This window comes from Perna viridis, chromosome 3, assembly GCF_037379345.1.
Source record: "Perna viridis isolate PV_CMFRI_1.1 ecotype Kerala chromosome 3, ASM3737934v1, whole genome shotgun sequence".
NCBI classification, from domain to species: domain Eukaryota; kingdom Metazoa; phylum Mollusca; class Bivalvia; order Mytilida; family Mytilidae; genus Perna; species Perna viridis.
The window spans coordinates 34700239-34725159 of NC_142447.1; the positions used below are offsets into that span (position 1 = coordinate 34700239).

General features: G+C 30.9%; 1 protein-coding gene across 4 annotated transcripts; it reads left to right on the plus strand.

Annotated features, from left to right (window-relative positions):
- The first annotated feature begins 6187 nt into the window (after positions 1-6187).
- Positions 6188-24261, plus strand: LOC148622004 (uncharacterized). Of its 4 annotated transcripts, XM_088571455.1 has the most exons (12): positions 6188-6204; positions 6599-6703; positions 11092-11185; positions 11640-11896; positions 14905-15070; positions 18230-18400; positions 18661-18768; positions 18930-19170; positions 19475-19665; positions 20724-20834; positions 21075-21263; positions 21643-24261. In XM_088571455.1, the coding sequence occupies exons 2-12, from the start codon at positions 6701-6703 to the stop codon at positions 21681-21683; spliced, it is 1572 nt and encodes a 523-aa protein (XP_088427581.1). In that variant the 5' UTR covers positions 6188-6204; positions 6599-6700; the 3' UTR covers positions 21684-24261. The 4 variants fall into 4 exon arrangements, with proteins under 4 accessions (XP_088427581.1, XP_088427583.1, XP_088427582.1 ...); XM_088571457.1 differs by lacking the exons at positions 6188-6204; positions 6599-6703 and adding an exon at positions 6871-6915; XM_088571456.1 differs by lacking the exons at positions 6188-6204; positions 6599-6703 and adding an exon at positions 6922-7127.
- The last annotated feature ends 660 nt before the right edge of the window (positions 24262-24921 follow it).

Here is a 24921-nt window from a genome sequence, read left to right on the forward strand (position 1 = left end):
TTTTAAAATGCTCTCAGATTAAAGAATTTTGTATGTCTTGTGGCATCTGAGCCAGTTCTTTGTAATATAATATATCTTTTTCACTCCACTATTTAATTAGGGTGCATTCTACATAGAGCCTTAAATGTACAGTTATTGTAAGATCAGACTCAATTGAATAATACAGTAGTTATATGAAAGTGTTCCTGAATGGTAATGATAGTCTGAATTCTTTCTTTCTGCAATGCCTATTACTTGGTACCTGGGTGTACAGTAAGACATAATCTGTTAATTTAAGTGGTGTAATCTGTGTAATAGGTACCAATGAGTTGGGATGATCCTTACTTATTGAAGAGGAACCTTAAGCATACAGCAGTTAAGTGGATTGTCATGAATGATATTCGTATTTGAGTAATATAGTCTCTTCAACATATAACAGTAGTAGAAAAAGCTTACTTTATATGGACATGTTATTGGAGACCAAAAATAAACATTGACCATTAAATTTCATGGTTCTATGATGGAATCCATAAAGACACAATGGGGCTGTTTGTATGTTGATGTTTTTAAATCTTGTTTACATTCTAATTATTGTTGGCTTTTCACTTTATTCAGATAAAGTATTTTCCCAATTTATTTTAGTATTATGAATATGAATATCCATTTCTTGACGTAAATGAGACCTTGTATATTGAATGGCGTTTCAATTACCTAGGTAAACTTTAATCACCAGAAAAATGTGAAAAACTTAATATTATTTGTGGAAGTCAGTGTGATATTTGTGAAAGGTTAAATATTTCTATAACGTAGACAAATATAGGTTATGATTAGATTAACGCCATAAAGCCTATCTGATCAAACAAAGAAAAATATTCACTGTGATAAATACATGCTGTCTTGTAAATATTAGGCGAGTATAGTAGTCAACCAATTATCTTGGGTGGATTCCTTGAGCTGATGGAATCATTCCTTAATTCCAGTCATTGTATGGCAGCTCTGCATCTTAATCCCTTAATTTAGAAATTGATTATTTTCAATGTGTGCAGGCTTATTTTGAAATTTTCATTTTTATTTTCATATTTCTTTTCAGACAGGACAAAGTATTGTGTAGCTTTATTCTGTCCACCATCCTGTTGATTCATTCCTCAATCACAATTTGAATAATAATTCAAAAATTGTTTCAGCAAATGTCATGCAAGTTTGGTGAATTATTTAAATCTGTGACAGGGCTCCCTTTCAATTTTTATAAATTTCTGATCTCAAGTTTTATAATTATGCAACTTACTTATTGATAATGGATTTTTCTTACCGAGTTCTGTCAACTTAATACCAAAAGAAAAAAGAAAAAAAAGAGGTATACATGTGCTTTTTATGGCAGCTGTTTACTGAACAGACCCCTACCTTTTTGAATTCCAGGATCCACCGTGACTACTGGTATCTTTCTAGTATACTGACCTAAAAAATATATGTCTTATTTGTTTATGTGTGTAGGGAAGACAGTCTTTCTGACTTTTCAGCTTTCCTTCATACTCTCTATAATGAAGTTTGATCCTTTTGAAGTCCTGATAATCAGGTAACTATCATGCTCAATGTCTTTTATGAGTCCACCCTCTAGTCAGAACTCAGAACCTTTGCTTTTTATACAATTACTCCTTTGTTTCTATTATCTTAAACTCTGATTTTTCCTCATGCCATTAAATACCTTATGTACTTTTAATATTTCATTTTCAATAACAATAATACAACCAATATGATTTGAGATATCATTCATTAAACTGGTCCAAGGACTCATCTTATTTTCATAACTTTCCAGTCCATAATTTACAGTTGTACGACGAGACTGATTCTTTTGAAACTTGTCTATTACACCAGATTGTTTAACAGTGAATAATTCATATTTCTCATGGATGTACAATATTTTTCTCATTTACATCTTATCTCATTAGAAGATGACCTGTGTTATGTGATACTTGTTTGTTCTACTCTTTTTACAAATTTCTGTTTTGTTTGTTCATTGAAATTGACACCTTAACAACTTTATTTACCACCTGTTCAGGTAAACAGTATAATAGATATCAGCCCTTTTGTTTAAAGTTGTTTTTCCAGCTCTGTTATGAATTACACTGGAATATTTTTTTGGGCCATTCAACATTTGTCCACGTTGACGTAAATGTTGTACATATTCATTAAAAGTATGAAAAGAATAAAAATATTTTTCACCATTCAGATATTTCTTAATGACGAAAAAAAGAGATCCTGTTTATCCATTAGTAAACTTATCAGTAATCAGCTAAATTTTTTTCCAAATACCTTTTGAAGAGGGTAGATAATTGATCAACCTACCCTTGGATATTAAACGACCTGTCAGTTGAAAGATTAATACATTTGTACTTTTATCACAATTCATTCCACCCAAAATTTTCTGTCCAGGTTGGCCAGATCTAATGGTGAAATATTTGCAAATTTGCAAATTAAATCATTCCTGGACATGTCAATTTATCAAAATTACTGGGTGGCTCCCTCATTATAAATATGATTTAACAAAATTCCTACAAATTTGATATGAAATGCTTTGTTATGTTATTGTTGAAATTTTATAAAAGATATTCTCAAAATTGTTGGGTGTATCCTACATATTGCAACTGCACTTAGTATTGTATAGAATTTTATAAGTGAGTATGGTGAAAGGTATTATACATTCAAGTTAACAGTTTATCACTGTGAAAAGTGGTGCTCTCAAAACTTGATAATACCCCAGGCTCAAGGTACACCCAGTAATTTCAACAATTCATCAATCTGTTTCGATAATTCTGTTGTCATATTCTACTTCATGGATGTATAAGTATAATATATTTAGAAAGAAAGAAGTCATGAAGGACATAATATATTTGGAAACAAAGTCATGAAGGACATAATATGTTTGGAAGAAAGAAGTCATGAAGGACATAATATGTTTTATTCAGTTTATAACTGTCAGTGCTTACAAGGTGGTTCTTCCAGTTTTTCAGGTACATGTAGTACAATTTTGTAAAACAGGTATTTTGATACCCCCATTCTATGAGTGGTGGTATATTGGAATCATTTTGTATGCCTTCCATTTCATTGCAATTTTCTTGGCTCCCAATGGATGGATTGATTAGAATGTTTTTGTGATGCTTCATATAGATGGGGTATACTAGTATGCTGAAAGTGATATTGGTTTTTCTCTGATGTTAACTTCATGTACGAATGGGGGTATGTCTACTACGACAACACATGCAACTTTATGCAACTTAATGTTATTATTTGGGGGAAAATTTTGAGGAATTAGAACTATTCTTTTATTCTCATTTTTATTTGTCATGATAAATTGGCACCATTAGGCATTGACTATTTTCTTCTTCAGGTGTGGGAAGGGACCTTGGCTTTTAAGAATTTTAAGAAGTTTTTATTTGGTGATCTACATTGTTTAATAATGGAAAGTAAGGCAAACACTTTTTTTCCATGGCTGAATGAAAAATAATCTTTGCTAAATATTTGTCTTAATTTTTATTCTTTTAAAAAAATTCCCAGCACCCCCTCCCTAGTAAAATGATTGGTGCATTATGTTTTAAACATGATTTTTTTTAATGCTGAAAGGCAACATCAGGTGACAAATCACATTGAGCCCAACCTCACAGGCAGATGATACTCATCCAGATGAAATAAAAAAAATGATCTAAAGTTATACACTACAATGCTTAATTATATATTTTATATTGCTATGATTTACAAGTGAAATGTAAGCTTCATATAATGCTAATAAATATGCCACAAAAATTGTTGCCTTGCACACCTGTTCATTGGTAATGGAAAGATTGCATTTTGAATGTTGATTTACTTTCCATATACGACCTAATATAGAAGAATGATTATAAAAAGGAAAGACACAATACAGTAATATTAAGCTTGCATGCCCCTAAATCAAAATACTTGTAGCTTTATTACACCTCTGAACATGACCCCAGGGAATTTTAGTCTCTGCTTTTATTCAATCCCTTTAATTTACTTTTTTCATGTTAAAAATTCTGCTCAACACAAACTAGAACAAAAGAACTTCAACATTTGAGATGTTTTCTTTTTTTCATGTTTGTTTGGATTTCAGATCATATGTACATTATGTTATCCTACAGTTTTAGTCGCTATTTTGTCAGGCGTGAAACTCCCGCCTTCATATCTCAATGATACATATTTGACAAGAAACTGAAACGTCTTCCAATGCTATTGTTACACAGACAAAGGATTCCTGATAGTCTATCTTGTCAGTATGGTCAATTTTATGTGATTAGTTTAACCTCAGACTTTACATTGTACTATATAGTGTCGACATAAGTTCATCAGTCAGCCACCTTACTTGTAATCTTTGGTATACAATCTGGTGTAATTTTCATAGTTTTTGTATTATAAATGTGTTTTGACTCTACCACTGATCTTTCCAAGTTATTGATTCATTACAGATTTAAGACTTTCAAAGATCCTAGTCAAGGAAAACTTAGATGGATTTCAGTAACTGTACCATAATTCACTTTTTTTTTTATATTTCTAGTTTTTAAGATGTTGGAAGGTATCAGAAAATATCATAATTCCAGTTTACAAATGAGGTTTTTTAAATGTAGATTAGGTAGAATGAACTCAGATTATAATTAAGAATTTTGTTTCTATGGCACCGTTTCTATGAGGTAATACAATTATACTTTGTCACTGTTTTTGGGAGATGTGTTACAATGTTATACTTTGTCACTGTTTTTGGGAGATGTGTTACAATGTTATACTTTGTCACTATTTTTGGGAGATGTGTTACAATGACAAAAGACTTTACCAAGCAATAATTAAGTAAAGTAAATGGAGATTTTCATGTTGCTTCTGCTATGTAGATTATAGTTAAATTGAGGTGTAGTCTGTCAGCCATTTGTTCTCTTCCAGTGTATTAATATTTTATGGTTAAGTTAAAGATAGATTAAAAGAACTTCACTATGCTGATCTCAGTTTGAGATGTTTTTATGAAACCAACCCCAGGCCTGATTTACAGTTCGTGACACAAGTGAAAGACTTCTTCCAAATAAGGTGTGGCTAAGTGTCCCTTAAAATAATGTCCTTTTGCTACACTGTTTCATGAATGCTCAGATAATGAAGCATGTCCTTTGTTATAATGTGTTAAAGAGACAAGATTGATCCTGACAAAATCAGCTAGTTTGTTAATTTGACCTTTTTTAGGTTTTAGATGTGTTTGCTAGTTTGCATAGATAATTTGGTGTTGTATAATTTTCTAATCATATTGAATTAAGGTATGTAGTTTAATGTATACTTTGATGATAAATCATGTTTTTTTTTATTAAATGCTGACCTTGGCACTGTCTGCACCTGTCATTCTGTGGTAGTTAATCTTTGATCTGATTTCATTGATTACATTTTTCTACATATATGACACAGCAATTAATTCAAGGATAGATCTTAAAACTGTGCTGTTCTTCGTCAGTAGAAACAAGATCAGTATTGTAGAGGTAGGACATGGCAGGTACCAATATGTGATTCCTGTAAAAAAATATACATTGTCTTCTAACTTCAAATAAATCAATTCTAAGTTTGATGTTTTTATGTGTCCATGAAGATGTGCTTGTAATGGGTGTGTTTAAAAAATAATTTCTATGTGTAGAACTCCGTTCTTGTATCCCACTTTTTTAAAATACCACTCCTAATCACTTGAAGATTAAAAGCAAGTAAGAAATAGTTGTTGTCTTTTAAGTTTTCATAGCAGGAGTGCATAACAATAGGCCTCACCTGGTCACTTCTGACAAGGTGGAACTGTGGTCCAATAAACATACTTCATACCTATAGTGTTTGCATGTACAGCAGGATACTGTTTAAGTCAGCAATATTGTAGTATCTACATAAAAAACCAAAGAAACTATTGGCACATTTGACCTTCTTATTTTGAACATTAATGCAACAATCATGTTAAATAATTTACAACCTTTTATCCAATACCAACAGGTAAATGGTGATAATATCATTAACTTATTACTTAATAATAACTACTAGATAGTGAAATACTTCTGAGAAAATTCTAGGTAAAAGAATGCTATTGGTCGATTGCAATCACTCTTAATATTTATGTTATCGAAAAAGATTAAAGAAAATTAGCTAGTGATGTGTTTGCCTTTAGCCATAGAAAAAGTGCAGTTTTGATTGGAATCATTTCAATCATCAGTGAGTAAAAGCTCTGATTATTTTATTGAAATGTACTGATCATTTTAAATAAGTAAGGATTGTTTTGTGTCAGACTACTCATGTCAGATGTAAGAAGTGATATCCACTATGATATTTCATTTTTAGTAGACTAACAGGAAGATCTGGGATAGATAAACATGACTTTAACCTGTTATCATATCAAAATAGGTTTTGAAAGAATTCCTCTTACCCCCATGTGTGAAAAATAGAAAAGCTTGTAGATAGGAGTAACCTTCAGGTATTGTGGAAAGTGGCTCCAGTTTTCTAAGTGCCTAATTAATTGAATCGTTAAAACTTTCTACAATACATGTCTTGTCTGCTTGACTAATTTTTCAATTTCACATTTTCATTCATTTTTTTTTCATTTTTTAAGATTGGAATGTATAAATTAAGAAGAGAGAGAAAACAGAAGTTGAATGTGTAACAATAGTACTGTATTAGCCATGGAATCTGTAATAGGAAGATAAACATATTTATGGTATGTAGTCTAAAGTTATCTGACTGATGTTTATCGGCTCAATTAAGTTTTGTTGACTCGTCATTTACAAAACCACAGGTAGTCACTACTTATACCTCCTAACAAATGGGTACCTTTAAAACATGACAGCTGAGCCAATGAAAATCGTCTATGTAGTGTTAATTCTATTCCACTTGTCAACGCTTTAAGTGTAGGATATTAGCTGCCTAGGAGTACTTATTACTTTATTACTTAGCTAGAACACATAATATTTTTACATCTTTGAAATAGATAATTGCATTTTGATTGCACTTTGCATGGATTAAGTTTTAGTGCTTTGTGAGAGGAGAAAATTTCATGCTAATAATTTATCATTGGAGTAAGGATTATCTCAGATTGTATTGTGAACTTTACTTTTTGGATTTTGTATATTATTACTAAATAGGTAAAATAACTTTTTTTATTTTATAGAAAAAAAGAGATGTTCACTGACAAAAGGTCTTTAGTACCGAGATGTACATAATATTTCCTTGATTTAATTTAGTGATAAACATACTTACAAATATACAGGAGAAAGATAAAAGCAACTGAAATCAAGAAGACATAGTTTTACATCCATGAATGTGAAAAATTTGTTTTAACTCTCTTATCAATGTAATTTATGTTTTTGTGAAAAAGTGCTTATTTTTTTTATTGCAAAAATTGTAAGGCATGCTTTGTTTTCAGGAAATTGGTGTGAAATGTTTTCCAGATTTATATATTCATATAATATCTGTTTTTTTAATTTGTAAAACTTTTTTATTTTCATGAGCATGCAGTTACACCCTAGGCTGCATTAAAAAGTAATGATATTTTTGCTGTGTATGCATTTCTTAAAATTTTCAAAATTCACACTGAATTAGTTAATTTTAATCCCATGTCACTGAGACCATGTAATCATTATATTTATAGTTATATATATATGATCATAGCATACCTTATGTTTCTCATGTTGCCTCTCTATAAAGTAGGCGACTTAATGTATGTGCTGAAACATGCAAATTAAATTTCTTTGATGTGCAGTTTAAATATGCATAGAAATTTGTCTTTTCTTCAACCTAAGTTGCACCAAATATATTTTGAATAATTATAGAGTGCCTATGAAATGGATAGGTAGATATGCATCCTTAATGCATCTGCTACACATCTACTTTGTAATTTGCACCTGTTTTAAATACCGATTATATAACATTCCACAATATCGTTACAAATAAGGCGGGATTCCGAGGCATTATCAAAAGGATCATAACTTGTCCTTTCATATCAGGGTTAAGTGTGAATCAATCCGATGCTCCTCGGCTAAGTATAGGTTTCTGGGTACAGGCATTTGTTGAACAGTTGTTTTGTATTCAAGTTTACCTTGTATAAATTTGTTCTTAGGAGCTGTGATAGGACATTAGGTATTGTTATGGTACATATTATATTGATGCATTATGAAATATGTTGAATATGGAAATTAATATTGATTTAACTCCTTGACAATTTTTAAGGCAGATATTATATTTTTGTGAGGATTCAGATTTCAAAAGGATATTTATAATAATTTGATGCTGTATAATGATTAAACAAAAATTGAATATTTAATTAAAAACTTGGACATCAACACTGGGAGTTTGATGGGAGATTTTTTACTCTAAAAAATCTATGAATATTAATTATATAATAAGCTGGAATTTTTTAATCTTTAACTTTGGGAAAAACCTTTCCCCTATGAAATAAATTGAAATAAAATTCCTGAAAAAAAAATGTTAGCATATTTAGAATATCTACTTCAAGTTAACTTAGTTTGAAATTTATACCCTACCATTTATCTGTTTAGTTTAATTCTACAGTTTAAATCTAATAAAATCCAGGGTCTGATAAAAAAAAAAGATGTTATTTCTGTTTTGTTCTTCATTTAAGTTGGCAGCATGTGACAATTTTATGTCTAGATTTTATTTCATCCTCCCTCTGTGAATACACCTCTTTTGTAATATATGATATGATAGACATTAGTTTGCATTTTACACAATTATTTTGATCCGTTAGATGAAGTTTACACATATCTGTTTTAATTTTTATGAGCTATCTCTCTAATGATATTAAATTTTTGCAGATATTCATTTAATCATTGAATAATGCTGTTCAGAGCTATTTGATACTGCAGTTTCAGTTTAATGCTCATTGCTAAAGAAAACTTGTGAATTATGATAAGGCTTTAATTAATTTACATAAGATTGATAAGAAGTGAATTTTTTTGGCTTCACTCCACTTTGATCAGTTGAGCAACATGATAGTTTGACAAACACAAGTTTCTTTTAATGCCCACAATATAAGATTTTCTATCTAATAGTTTACACCATTTTTAGTTTTAAAAGCGGTTTAGTGCAGGCTTGTCAAAATCTGTATGTGATTATAGTGGCTTGGCCAGAAATTAATTTTTGGATCAAAGGTTCTCAGTATTTATTCTGCCAATAATACCTACTCAAAACTTTATTGACTCTTATATTCCATTCAAAGCCATTGTTGATATTACGAATTGAGTTATTTTTAGCATTTAAGGTGTATCCCTATAATGCATTCCATACCAGAGTGCATTCCTTTGTATTTCTGTGTATTTGTCCACCCCCTCTGTAAATACAACTCCCTCACCAGAAAAAGAACCAGATATATACCTTTACTTGAGCAGCCTGTACCTAGAACTTTTATGTAAAGCTTACTTTTGCTCAAATTAATGTTAATTTTCTTTAATAGGGGTCTATTCCTAGCTATATGTTTGACTTGAGAACAAACCAGCAATAAACTTTATGTTTGCAGTAGTTTGTGCACTCCATAAACTGAATTTTTAAAACTCTGTTCCTTTTTATTATCCTTGAGGAGGTTTCAATCCTTTTTTAACAGATGTTATTTCTTTTTAAGTCCTTTTTTGCTTTTACCCTTACATGATAATTTAGGCATTCATATGTTGTTAGTACTATGACCTTTGTCGATATACTTTTCCTCTCTAACGTTCAAACTGTTTGAAAACCTAAAACCAATATCAATATTTAATCTGGTGTATCATTCTTATGAATACATGTGTCTCCTTCTATATCAGCATTTTCCCTTCTTATATGACATAGAAAGTGCACACTGCAGCTTCCATTAAAATCTATACCATAAAATGTATTTAAAAACATGGGCCAGGCAAAGGCTGAAAGAATTGATCAGAATTTTTTTCTCAGTGCAGTATGTTGATTTAATCTTTATTGTATATTTTAATGTTAACCTTGAGTTTTACTGAATATGTTCTATCATAGAACCAGCTGGGGTCATCAATCCTGTAAGAAAGAAATGATATTTTAAACATCTTCTAAATCTTTACAAATCTATATATCAATTATGGATCAGTAAGAATAGCGACAAGGTTTAAGGTGGTCCCCAACTTGTCCCCATTAAGTTGTACAAATAAAGACATTATTTTTTCCAATACAAAGGTTACAGGTTATGGTAGTTTATGTGAACAGCTATAATTTTCTTGGTAATTGTTGACCTCATTGAACTTACACATTTCTTTTTAACATATTTTTGGGTACAGATGAATGTAAAGGCCACCCCAGAGACTACAAAGTTATTTCAGTTGGATACCTATGGATTAGAGGGATTTTAGTCTGTAGCCAGTTGCATTGATTATTTAAGTCAAAAATTCATATGGCCCACTGTTTTTTTATACTGGTTTAGACAACTGATAATACAATTGACTGCTATATCAAAATATTTATTTTCAGGGGATACCAATATTTGTGGTATTGTGGTTTGGCAAAAAACCTTGTAATTAAATTTCTTCCAAAATGTTAATCTATATAATCTCATATACTAACACAATTTTACCTAACTGTTTACATCCATATAAAGAGGGCAACAATATACTCAATTTCTATTACATGTAAGATTTCAGTGATTTACTTGGGAACAAATGTTTTACAAAACTTTCTGGAAATTATTTTATTTCCAAATTATTTCTGCTAAAATTTGTAAGTTAACAATAATCATTATTTTGTATTAAGTTACGGCCTTGTGTGACACTTAAAATATGCAAAATACCAGAATTAACAGTTCCACTAATTGTCTTCTGTTTCATCTAACAATCTTTTAGGTATTGTGTAGTTAAATGAGATTTATATCCAGTTCATAAGTTAAATATTGTGAGTCATTTGTTTATAAAAAAGAAACCTTTTGTTTATTTTTAAATTCTGGCTTGTTTAAAAAATCATACATAATTGTGTTAAGTTAAAAGTTGATTTCATAGGAGTAACAAAGTACTAATCTTGGTTGTCAGTAGAACTATGTGTAACTTTATTTAAATATATTTGCTGTACAGTATTGATATAGTTTACATATACTGTTTTTAGGTCACCATGTATGAGGAACTGCTGATCATCATCTCAATTATCTGTGTCATCCTTACAGTTAATGTTTCATCTTACAATCATATCAAAGTACCAGGTAAGAGTTGTCTTTCTTAAAACTTCGAATTATCTCCTCTAAAACTGTCTCATTTTAAGTCAGTCAAAGTTTGCATTTCATGTGAAAAAAATATCTTTGTCTCTAAAGTTTGACATTTCTATCAGTCAAAGTTGGAGTCATTTGCTTGCATATTGAAATAAATGCAAATCATCATCCACTATCACAAAATTTGACATTTTATCTGAAAATGTATGATTGTTAAAGTTAAGTAGTAGGGTGTCATAATATGTCATATCTGATAATCATAGATAAAAATCCTTCACACTTTGAAGAAGAACAGAGTGAAGACGCCTACTGTGGAAAGTCATTTACCTGACAAGCACACCTGTATAAATCATCAAGGGCCATCACTCTTCCATGTGATAATGATTGATAAAATGGGTACCGGTAATTTTCAAATTTAAAAATAAATTTACTCTATTTTCTCCACTAGGCTCAGGATGTTCAGATGGATCTCAGAAAGGGTTATATGGACATGAGAAAATTGCTACATGTCAAGGTCAATGGAAAGGTCATATCAACAATTCCAGCCATCTGTGTGCTGCAGGTTGGCAAGTTTGTTCCTATCAAGACTCTGATTTACTAAGGACTATTTCATGGGAGGAGGCTATATCAGTACAGGGTTGTTATGCCATAAATGCTGCTCAAGATGGTGGCAAATGTCAGAAATGTGTGGAGGATTATGGACAGGTGTGTACTAATTGAACTGTTAAAAATACCATTACTAGCATCACCCAAAAAATATCATAACAGCTTTGCTATCTTTGATAACATACTAAGTCTATTATCAGGGCCTCTTTTGTGGTACAGTGTACAAACCTTTGTTGAATAATAATGAAAAAAAAAGTGTTACACTGCAATTTATTTTATAGTATGGAATTAATCATACAAAACATTTGACAGATTTACAATATGCTCTCTATTTGATTATATACTACTTTCCTTTTGTTATAATTTATTGGTTTATTGCTTTTAATAATATAAACTTCATACAGTAGAAAATATTTAGAAGAGATGAAAATATCCATCTGTGAGAATTTTTCCTTAAAATATTAGAATTCCAAAGAAACTGCATAGCCAAGAGTTCTAAATTAGAAAATGTTAATGGTGCATACGATTTGATGACATTTTAAAGGTATGTTTCCTATGCCCAATGCCATTAAATCTAGGGAGGACCAAGTTTATCTCTTCTAGATTTATTAGATAAAATGTGGACACTTCTTATAAAAGGGACTCTGTTTATAAGAAATATTGGACCATGTCTTTTCTCAAATATTCTGCTAAATCATGCTCAATGTAAAAAATAAACAGGAACAGTGTACTTCAAGCAAAATACCAAGGTACCCCAAACAAAGCTGAGAATTCCATAGATTTTGATCATATGTGGGCTAGAGTCTTGAGTGCTCCTGTAATGTGTTATTTTTATCTGAGGTCTGTAAGGTTCAATAGTTAAAGTCTACAAAGAATTGGTTTCTAGCTCTCAATCAAGATCAACAGCTGATTACCCATGATAATCTTGTCAACATTGTCATCGATGTGTTTTAAAATAGGTGTTAATTGTATAAACATTCAGGTAATTTTTACACCTGGAATGTGTCTTCTGTAGCAGTAATTAATTATGGAATGAGATATAAAAGTAAATATTTGTTGGCAACACTGATAATATTGAAAACCAGGTGTAGGCATGATAATTCATACACTATTAGCACCAAGATACTTCTCATGTGCTTTGAAAGTACCATTATATTGAAGAAAAAAAACTTTGTTAACAATTAATAGGATAACAGAAATTATGTTTTACTTGAATGTTGTTGAGAGGACTTGGGTATAGAGGAAACATAATTAAGTGTTATGGTCAACCCTAATGTTTCTTTTGTCTCAATGACTGATAATACCCACTGGCTTTAGAATGGAATATCTGTTTCCATAAATTTGTCTGTACTTTACACCTTCTTTTAGATGCTGGTTATAATATAATCTTTTCTATTTCGGATTTTATTAAAAGAAGATAAATATGGAAGCTCTCACTTCTTAATGTTGCATGACCAAAAATGAAGTGATATTTTACATATTCTTTTATGAATACTCAATGTAGGAATGATTTGATTTAGAAAATTAACTCTCTATGATTCAAACTTTGACAAAAGATTTAATTGAATTGGAAAATCTGGTGGATTTCCGTTTTATGGAATGAAATAAACAGACTTCTCTTTAATGACTTATTTTTTATTTCTGATAATGAAAATGATAACCAATTTAACAGTCATTACCTGTAAGATAAATTGTTTTTGGTCTTTACATCATATAAACATTTCTAAAGGAGAATAAGAACCTGTTTCTCAACCCATCATTCTGGGTATGTAACATTTATAGTCTATGGTCTGGTGATTAACTGTAAAAAGGACCTATATTGAATAAATGATTTTAAATATTTGGTAAATATTAATTATAAATCTTAGTAGGATTTGTAAATTCACTTGCTGTGTGATCTGTTTAGGAACTTCAAAATGTTTTATGATGAATGCAAGGTAGAAAAGTCGTGATGGTTATCATGTAGAAATACTGAGGGCTTGGCTGATATTTAAAAGGATGATTTTACACTCATATAAGTTCTATGTAAAACGAAAGTACTGGCTATGGTAGAAAACTGGTATAAAGTTACAAAGTCAAAGACTAATTAATTCTGGCTCGGAGATTTTGGAAGTAGATATACTACTGTGAGTTTGGCTGTTAGATTTATGACTGACAGAGAAATGTCACTGCTCATTTCCCAGTTATGCAAAGCATGTCCAAAGCAGCCAACATGGTTGTTTTTATTACAATCAGTCATTTATATTTCTGGCAGTAATTATGTGGAACTAATAGCACTGCATCATGAAGAGAGGGTATTAACATAGAGATTAACTGTACATTGTCATGTAACTTTTTTACGCTGGTTGTATCGTTTAGAATAGGTTTTTGTTTAATGAATATCAAGTGTTCTTCAGAACAACAATTTTAAAATCTGCAAACAGATCTTATATATTTTGTTCAAGTTATTTCCCTTTCTTTTTAAGTGATCTATTGACCTTTTCATCATTTTATAGTCTAACAAACTAGCCAAACATATATTTATGTACCTAAAACAGTAAGACACTCTTGCAGTGAATTACAGGATGATAAACTTCTTTATTTCTGTTGTACACCTGCAGACCATTCTTTACCACAGTTAGATTCCTGAAATTGTAGTATCAATGAACAGAAAAAAAACTATGCATACCCTAACCATTGGATCCTCTTCATGAAACAGTTTCTAAATACAGGAAGTCACATTACCTCATTAACTTTAACAACCTCACATGCATTTTCTACCATAAAGAACTATTAATTGACCCCATCTCCTTCGTAATGTCTGTTTTCACCTTTGTTATATTATTAATGCTGCTCTCAAATTGCACCTGATCTATCATCAAGAATTATGATAGTTACTGAACAAATACTGAGTTCATTGCATACATTTGTTTGGCCTGACACTTTAATATTGAAAGAAAAGATTAAAATCTCTCACAATATAATTAAATTTTTTTTCGTTTTATTTGGCTATAGATGTTTGCAATGTTGTCTTTTTTTTTCAGTCTTCTCTTTTTTAGGACAGGTGTATGTAGAGACTGTTGGAACTGATCATTGATATCCTATCAATTCTTTTCTTTGTTTTACAGGATGATATGGCAGGTATAGGGCGGGGTTGTCCTCATCAGAACTTTGGGCAGACGTCATGTATTCGTGGAGGAAGAATTGACTCCAGTTGTTGTGTGGATTCACATTTCAATCAAGCCTGCCATTTTAAGCCTAATATCAATGGTGTTGTGTGCTGTAAGATGGCAAGTAAGTTGCTTAATCAGGGCTGCCCATGTAAATGGTAGACATGGCAACATTCAAATCCTCTGTTATCATTATGTTAGTGCCAATATAAATTGACTGTGGAAAACCAAGTAAAGGGGTTAAGTTTAAGTTCATGAAAATATTATTATTACATTTTCTATCTTAACTTTCAGAACACTGGTTCTTAGACTTCCGAACTATTCAAACTGTTTGCTCTCCACATGATTTTAGGACAGTTTTAAAATTTCTTTTTGTCATTTTGTCTTATTTATCCCCTAACAATACATAACCATTGCATGGTAAATTTGATAATTCTATGTAATTTGTCAACTCAAATTGACCAAGACTGATTCAGAAATTTTCCCATTGATTTTTTAGAATTACAAGTATAAATCTTTTGTTAAGGATCATGTTAAGTGAAGTTGACCATAAATTCTCAATACATAAAATATTAGTCAAGATGATATTTACCTGGTGTTAAACAAATGCCTGGTAAACAGAGACGATGTACTGAAGGGAAGGATAATGAATTATGATCCTTTGTCATTAAATATTTTGTTTTCTGATTAACATCTAACATTACAAAGTTGTGGAAATCAGATTAAAGTTACATAGACAACCAAATGTTGAAATTTCTACTTTATTAGGCGTCAACTTTATTAGTTTCTTACTTATTCAGGCCATCAATTGGTGACAAAAACATGCCTTGGTTGACCATGAATCTATAATTTAGAATTCATCGTCATTGTAGGTGTTTAAACCATTCCTTTGTTTTATAATTTCATGGGATAATTTAAATAGTTCTTGTTTACTGTCAGTTTACCAGTACTACTGTCAATGTGAGATAGCCATTTTTAAGAGACAAAAAAAATATGCATCAATTGCCGCAGTGATTACTCTACTGGTAAAAGAAAATAAGAATTTGGCAGTAACTTGGTGTATTTCTTTGCCATAACACCATGTAGTTTCATATGATATGTTTATATTAATCTTGAGTAATTAACAAGAGTTGACTAACTATAGATTAAAATGATGTTTGATCTCCCAAGTAATTAGAATCATCATTAGTTGTTTTTTCTGTCTGCACTGTAGCTCTACATTTATCTGTCTGGTAATTTTTTTTTACTCCACCAGACATCTAGAAAGTGATTTTTATCATTCTACCTATCAATACTTTGTTACTATTTAGAGCAAATTGTAGGATAAACTTTAAAGAACATGATCATAACATCTTATATGTCTTACACCATGATTATGTATAGTCTGAAACATTAAGCTGAGAAAAGGCATGAAGTAAGCCAGCCATTATAAACTGTAGTGTTAGTTGCTGAAAAAAGGCATGAAGTAAGTCAGCCATTATAAACGGTAGTGTTAGTTATATAATGGTTCAAATTGATTGATTTTTAAAAAATATTTTTGGCACATAACTGCACTTAGGCTCAAGTCCCTTCTTGTAGGTCACTTAAGAGCATTAATGAACTAACTGCATAATAGTGGTGTTGAGGCATACAGAGACAGATTAGTAGCACATTCAGACATCATTTTTGCATAAAAACCAGAAGCGGAATATTAAAAGTGGTAGAATTTATAGAGGAAATGATTTTTTAATTATTTGCATAGCCAGTGTATTGTTTCTCAACCAAAATAAAATTTGATGTTTCATCAGTTTGAAAATATTTTTATCAACCTAAAAGCAAAAGGATGTAATCAATGAACAGCTTTGAAATATTGATGTCAGTTTCAATAACTGTTATATTCATTCATATGATGTGTAGTGTATGTTTAAGACAGATTTAAGTAATATTTATGGAGACATGAACTTTCATATATATTGCATACAAGGATTTATCTTAGTGAGATATTGCTGTGAGAATTGATATTTTGGGTAATATTAATTTTGCATTCATCAGGAAAGATTAAGTGATTCTTCAAGAAAGTTTTTTTTCTTGGTGTAAAAATGATATTATGGGTATTTTTAGTATCACCTTCTTCTTAGAGTTACAAAACACCTTTGGAAACCAAGGCTACCAGAAGTATGAATGGTTGTTTATACGGGGTTCAGTCATTAGCAGCAATGTGATAATTGGACAAGGCTGTATGTGGTCTGACTAAATTCCACATTCCAACATTATGTGACGATAGAACCTAATGTCCTGACAAATCTACTATAATCTGTAGTAAATCATACTGACCAGGACCTATTAATCTTACCCAATTAATACAATTATCATCAGAAAACCTTTCATTATACACCACTAAACTGCTGTAAATCTTAATTGTAGAGGGCTTGATAAGACAGGGCTATTGATTTGATACAGTACCAGTTGTTAGAAATCTAATTAAATTGTCCAAACCTTGCTACTAAATCCTTGCGTATCTATAGGCAACAGTAAACTCTAGAAGTTTTGTTTTAAAGTACTTTTTTATATCATGTTACAGCCTTGCAACATATTTAGTAGGATATTTGGCATAGATTATAATATCAAATTGTAAATCACCAGTAAAAAATTAAATTTATTTAAGAGATCTCTGTGTTAATAGATAAGTAAGAATGTTTGTAAGTGTTAGTATCAGTAAATCTTCTTGATGTGTTTCCTATGCTCATCTGTTCCGTTTTTCAGGGGTTTTCTTTGACTCATTGACCTAGTTTTATATTGAATCCTTATTTTACTTACCAGTATTGAACTTGCAATATTACTGGGAAAATAACGTACAATTTTGGGTTTTCCTAAAAATTCCAGATTACCTTACAGGATTTTTTTCTTATACAATCCTTGCATTGAAATAAATTCACAGAGCTTACCTTTCTACAAATAAAAAAGATAATTTTAGGTGTTGTTTCTCCCCTTTTATATTAAAGTTCTATTTAGTAGTATATGTTTTGTCTTGAGCATGTTTTTTTTCCTCAACTGAAAATTGTAACAGTAGGAAGATTCCATATAATCAAGGTAAATGTTGTATGCTGTATTTGTGTTAGCACTGAATCACTGATCATTAAAATGCCATAATATAAACCTAGTTTATTTTCATAAATATTATCTCTTCATTTCGAATGTCACAGTGCAGAAAAGTTATAATATATGGTATCTTAATTTGTTTCAAATACTTGTTTAAATTTTCTGATTTTAATCTTCCATCTCATGTTAATAATATCTATTGCAGCAAGAAAGCCCAAAATAGTGGTAAAGCCCAAGGAGAGAATTGAAGTGAACACAGGTTTGATTTTCCTGTTGACTTGTCAAGCTACTGGTTCCCCAATACCTAGAATCCAATGGTATAAGGATGGTACACAAATATCTAAATCAAATACCAGGATACAAACTCTTCCTTCTGGTAAGTTAAATATTCTTCACTGCTCTAATCTGTAAATTATTTCGTTGAAAAGCATTTTTCATAGAGAAGACTGTCATAATTTTTAGTTTTCTAAACAAAAAATTTTTTTGAATATTGAAATATTTCTATATTATCTTTAAATGTTGTACAACTGTCGGAAGAAATGATATCCCAGGGTAGATGTTAAGACTTTAATCATTTGAACATATGACACATTTGTAAATTTCTTAAGTTAGTTTTCTTTTTTTTTTAAATTACAGGGGATTTGCTTGTGACTCTGGCTAAGAAATCTGATACAGGCCTTTACAGTTGTGAAGTAATTAATACTGAGGGTATTGATATGGCTTCTTCGCAAGTTATTGTCAGAGGTAAGTGGCACAAGGGAGATAACTCTATTCAGTACTGTTAACTCTTATGACTTATTGTAAATTGGAAATAGATCAGATTACTAAGCTTACCATTTTACTTTTGGCTTTGAACTTGGCTCAGTAAATGTTAAAATTATTTATCAAATTCTTGCCTTTTGTAGAGTACAGTTCAGGGTGCAAAGATGGAACAAGTGAAGGATTGGAGTTACACAGAGATGTCCATGCCTGTGCTGGTAAATGGGAAGGCCATGTGAGGAAAGGGAGGTCACTCTGTAAGAAGGGATGGAGAGTTTGTAACCCTAATGACAAAAATATTTTACATGAACTGAAATGGCTGGATATGTTAGATTTAAATGGTTGTTATGCTTACAATGCTGCTGTACGCAAAGGAAATTGTAAAAAGTAGGTTCTTATACTTGATAGATACAAATTCCATTAAATGTACAATTATATTATAGTCATTGTCATTCTAAGCAAGGTCCAAATTCTTGTTACGTGTGATCACAGACAAACAAACAAAAACTTAACATACTTTAAATCCTACATGTATAGAGGATGCTGTCTGTATTGATATTGCAACTGAAAGAGAAAATATAGAATGAAGATAGTCTAAAGACTTAAACACGTGTACCCAGTAATGGACTTTTCTCATGCTGCATTTGTTCAAAGTAAAGTTGTATTAATCTAAGTTTATTTATTTCTTTAGATGCAGAGAAAAGAACATGGCTGGTTTTGGTAGGACCTGTGGTAGACTGAGGTATCAGACAAAGAGACAGTCATGTCTGGCCACTGGTAGAGTGGATGTCTTCAAGCGATCAGAGACTTCATCTGGATGTTTCTATAAAGAGGGTGTTACAACTGGGGTGCTGTGTTGTAAGAAAAAGACAAGAAAATCTAGTAAGTAGAATACAGTGCTGGCAGGAACTTTCAGTAAATAAAAATTTGTGAATGCAATAGAGTTTAAGGAGGTAGACCTAGGGTAAGGGACATAACTCTTGAAATCAATTTGTTTGTTTGTTTGTTTGTTGGGGTTTAACGTCCGAGCAGCAATATTTCAGCTATATTCAGACGATGAACATGAAATTGATGATAAAATGAACATGAAATGATGATGAAATGAAAAAGGGATGGGACACAAGGGCAATGGGGTCGACAAATTTTGATTGAAACTTGAAATAGAGAGAGGTGGGTAGGGTCAGGCAATTTAGCCTCCTGTGGCGGAGCCCTATGGTTCTTACTTCGGGAGAATACCACAGTAGGGTTCTTTAACGTGCGAGGAACGTGGCATCTTTCCCAACACGGTGCACCACTATGGTTTGCGGTCAGGTTTTCCGTATTATAGCCTGACAACCCCAGCATGTAACATGCCAGGGGTACCCCATTCAACCACCTGGGGTACACATCCCAGTTGCTCTGTGGGCAAAGCACCCTAGTCCCTGGCTAGGGTTCTGAGCACTATTTAGTCGCCTTTTATGACAAGCTTAGCGCTGCTGCAGGCCTATTCTTTTAACACCCGGACCTGCACATCAGTGATATGTTTGTATCACATTCAATTTCACCAAAGTCTATCAAGCTTTCATTTGAAACAGAATGAAATCAGTCCAAGTTACTTTGATGTTTACATGAGATTGATATAAAATGCTGAATACAAACATTCAAATGATTAGTAAGAGTTGTGTCCATTACCTTAGGTCTATCTCCTTAATAGCTATGTTGTTGGTAATAAGACACTTGTCAGGCATTGATCTGCATTTACATGATATGTTGTAAAAGTTGCAAAACTATTATTGAATCAAAGTTTACAGACCATTGTCAACATCCAGAATCACCAGATTAGGGTAGTGAAATATATCTGTTTTCAGGACTACTACATTTTGTTTACTGTTTTCTGATGAATTTTCTATCAATAAGTTTTGTGACTGAAATGTTAAAGTCTTGGTGATTTTGTGTTACAGAGAAGAAGACATCAGCTTTATGTTCAGCTAAATGTTTGAATGGTGGTAAATGTAAGGGACCTAACTTCTGCCAGTGTCCTAGTGGTTATAAAGGGGCTGTATGTCAAATACGTAAGTAATCCTACAAGGAACATCATTTATAGCTGTTTAAACTCATGAAGGTACTTTGAAATGTAATTAAGGTAATTTTAGCACCATTAAATACCTAGGTAGGCGTAAAATTTCAATAACATTTCATAACCAGTTTAATCACCTGATACAAAATCTTTTTAAGTGATCAGCTTAATTTTTGACATGTAATTTTTTTTATTGTTTTTTTATCCCTGTATTAATTTTTTTTAAATTTTTCAGCAATCTGTAAATATGGTTGTGGTGATTTTGGGGAATGTGTAAAACCTGGTGTATGTCAATGTAGAGATGGTTATGCAGGAAAAAACTGTCATAAAAAAGTCTGTAAACAAAGCTGTCTGAATGGCGGGCGATGTATCAACAATAAATGTCTGTGTTCTAATGCTTTCTATGGAAAATATTGTCAAAAAAGTGAGTACTCTATAGTCATTAGGCGTTCCATTTGGATTTACAAAGTAAGAGACTAACAGTATCCATTTTCTTATTGTTTTCGTTACAAATCTGTGTATGCAGACAACACTGGGTTTCATTAAGATTTAGAGTTAAAGTGTCAATTATACTGAAAATGTCCACTTAGGATCACTGAATAGTTGATTTTCTTGTTTAAAAATTATTTGATGAATTTTGAAATCCAACTATTGCAGATCATGATGGTTAATTTGGGAGTACCATAAGACAACTGAATATTACATGGTAATATGCATATACTTCAACATCAGATTTTGATATCTTGTTTTCTTGGCAATCGTGATAAATTTAATTTTCTAATGACATTTTACTCTGTTTTCAGAATCATTAGTTCTATCCAAATTAAACAGAACAGAGCGATGATATACAAGTATGGATTCATTATAATTCCTATACACTGCCAACATCATGTCTGTGATCAGAAGGCAGTAGGCATAATGTAAACTGGGTTCGTGGCTCCTGGAGTAGGAACTCCCACATGGCATAATACTGTCATTCTGAGACAGACACATCTGACATTGGAGGATGTCATCTTGCCCTTGCTGTGGTAGTTGGATTTTCATTGTGGCATGACACATTAAGCAAAGCTTGTTGATAGACGTTAAAAATGCTGATTAAGATATTAATGTATTTTTTGGTTGTGAACTCCATTTAATTTTGTCATTACATGTAAAAAGACAGAGTCCTTTCTAATGAAATGATGAAGCCTAGAGTCAATAGTTATTTTGCTTAAATTCAAAATATGTAGAGTTAAGCTCTGATTTTTTATTCAATACAGCTTTAATGGTAAAATATACAACTATGGTAATTTCTCATTAAAGTAGTATAAAGATGTGAACAGCATAAAATAAAAAAGCTGCAGTTTTATACTTAATATAAAATCTTCATGAAATGAATAGACAAAGTTTTGATGTCTTTATACTCACCTATTACTGACATTAACATATTTCATACTACATATTTGTATATACCTGACTGTTGTTAATATTGTTATGTAAATATAAACTGTAGATAATTTATTTATATTAATCTGTATATAATACCTGAGGAAATGCATTTGTGAGTAAGTCTTTAGTGTTCATGTGTCGAGATGTAATTGTATGTGCCAAATTTCTCTTAAGATGAAATCCATGATAATTATTTTTGTATGGAATAATTGCATTCAAAAAACAAATATGTCATTAATATAAATCAATTTGACATGAAAAAAAAATGAAAAATGGTATAGCCAATGTAGGCCATTTTTAAAACATCATTTTCCTGCAAGTTTGTTGCCATTTTTGTGGTAAGCTTGAACTTACAGCAGTGGTATAGCCAGTTGGTAATATGAAATAGATTAATTCATTTTGCAATAAAAGGGGGGGTTGAATATATCATGTGTTTTAAAAAGATTGGTTTATACATGCTAGCTATGCCACAGGAATGTGTAATGCTCAATAAAACTACCTCATTAGATTATAGGTTGTACTTCACTTAATTGTCATAAACAGTTTTCATGGTTAGCTCCCTTTACTACCCAGTAGTATTCAATCTTGTTTAAATACATGAACTTTCTATAATATAATTAACTTTTAAGTGTTTATTCAGTAACTTTAGTGGCAGTTCATTGTCAGAGTACTTATTTACAGTAGATCTGCAATAAAGAATCCAGTAAACTAACCCTTTATGTTTCCCCAAATCACTGCCATTTCTTTAGAAACCACAAAAAGTTCTGCACTACCATGTAAAGTGTGTGTGTATGGGTTTGAATTTGTGTGATAGATAAACAACTTAAGTAATGGCTCAAAGTTTGTTAAATAAAATTTCAAGCTTTGATATATATATATAACCATAAATACTCATTTCTGTAAAGGAAAATAATATTAAGAATATTTTACACATATTGATTGCTTCATCACAAATTTCTACATAAGATCACAAGTATAAGCTTTACTCTATGTATAATGCTTGAATATACACTTATTAGAGTACTTTAATGACATAGTTTTAAATATGAAGTACATATCAATTCATTAAAAAATCTTTTAGAAATTACTTTATTGCATACTCAATTTTTTAAAGGATATTTTATACAATACCAGTTATTTCTGTTAATGTAGAACGTTTTAGAGTGTACTCAGTTTGTGGTAGACAAAGAAGTCCAAAAATGATACTTGCAAGAATAAATTTTGTTCTATGAAACAGTCATCAATTGTTTTAACTGCATAAATTAATGCCATAAATATAAGAATCCATGAAAGGTAGCAAATGTGGAAAATAAATACTGCAAACTCGTAGATTATTGTGACTTGCTTATTATTGCAAAATAATGTGACTTACTTAAAATCACAGTAATAAAGAAAATTCTAGAAATTTCAATATTTCTGATGCTTGTTTTTTTTTCAATTTACAAAATTTTCAACATGAATGACAAAATTGCAATAATTAATCCATGCAATAAATTTTGAATTTACAGCACAATTACAGTGTGCAGAAGTTATGTAAAAAATACACGACTTCATGACAAGAGTTAGAGAGCTGTTGAAAACGAAATCATGTGTATTTCATCTGTAGTATGTGTATTAAATAACTCAATTTAGTAACAGAGAAGTGAAAAAAATATCTTTTTCATTAAATTAATTGTTCATGTTAAGCCATCGTTTTTCAGATATCTGGATTTTATCATTTGATTTTATATATGGCCAACCAATTAAAGTCCAAACTTAATCTGATCTGGTACTATATGAAATCCCTGTATATTTTAAGGTCTGACACATTCATACAGTTATAAGTATGAAGTAAACTTCCCCATTGTTAATTGTTGTATTATATAAAAGTAGTCCCATAAATTGCATTTTATATGTTGTAAAGAATTCTACATGTGTTTGTATATTTGCTGTTGACATTGTTATATTTTTCTGAAAAAATGAGCCATTGGTTACAATAAAGAAATGTTATATAGTTCCTGTTGTTTTCTTAGCTGATGGGACTCTCAACAATATCCACTTTTCAAATTAAGTTACAAACACAGCAAAACAAGACTTGTAAATATCAGCAAAAATTATACCGATAACAGGACAATTCAGAGAAATCAATTACATGGTCAAAACTTCAAAGTAAGTGATATGCTTCATACACAATGTAGAAAACTGAATAAAATTCAATTACATAGATAGGTATGCCCCACAGAGGTAGAACCTTGCATATATGGGATAAATATGGACTCAAAATTCAAGCTCAATACAGCTCTGAAATTTGATTAAGATTAAATATTTGACACAAATTTAATACAATTCAGAAGGTTCTTTCTCTAATATGATTAAACAATTTAAGTTAAATGAAAATTGCTTTAAGTGTTTTCAAGTTATTGTGCAAATATGAGAAATCTCCCTTTTTCCACAATAGTCGTGTTTATAAGAAATTTATAAGAATTTGATTAAGAGCTTACCTCAATAAAAATAAACTATTTTCATGGAAATGGGTGCAACTACTTTTGAGTTTAGGCCGCAAACTGATAATCACCCAATTTTTGTTTTTATACTCTTATAACTCAAAAACTAAAGACCTGAAATTTATGAAAATCAAAGCTCACATCAATAGAAAGAAAGTTCTCAAAAGTTTT

Bases quoted from the DNA above. Each gene is read 5' to 3' on its own strand.
- LOC148622004 (XM_088571455.1), top strand. The intron at 11,897-14,904 runs GTGTGTACTAAT...TTTGTTTTACAG, and splicing joins GTGTGGAGGATTATGGACAG to GATGATATGGCAGGTATAGG. The intron at 18,769-18,929 runs GTAAGTGGCACA...TGCCTTTTGTAG, and splicing joins TTCGCAAGTTATTGTCAGAG to AGTACAGTTCAGGGTGCAAA.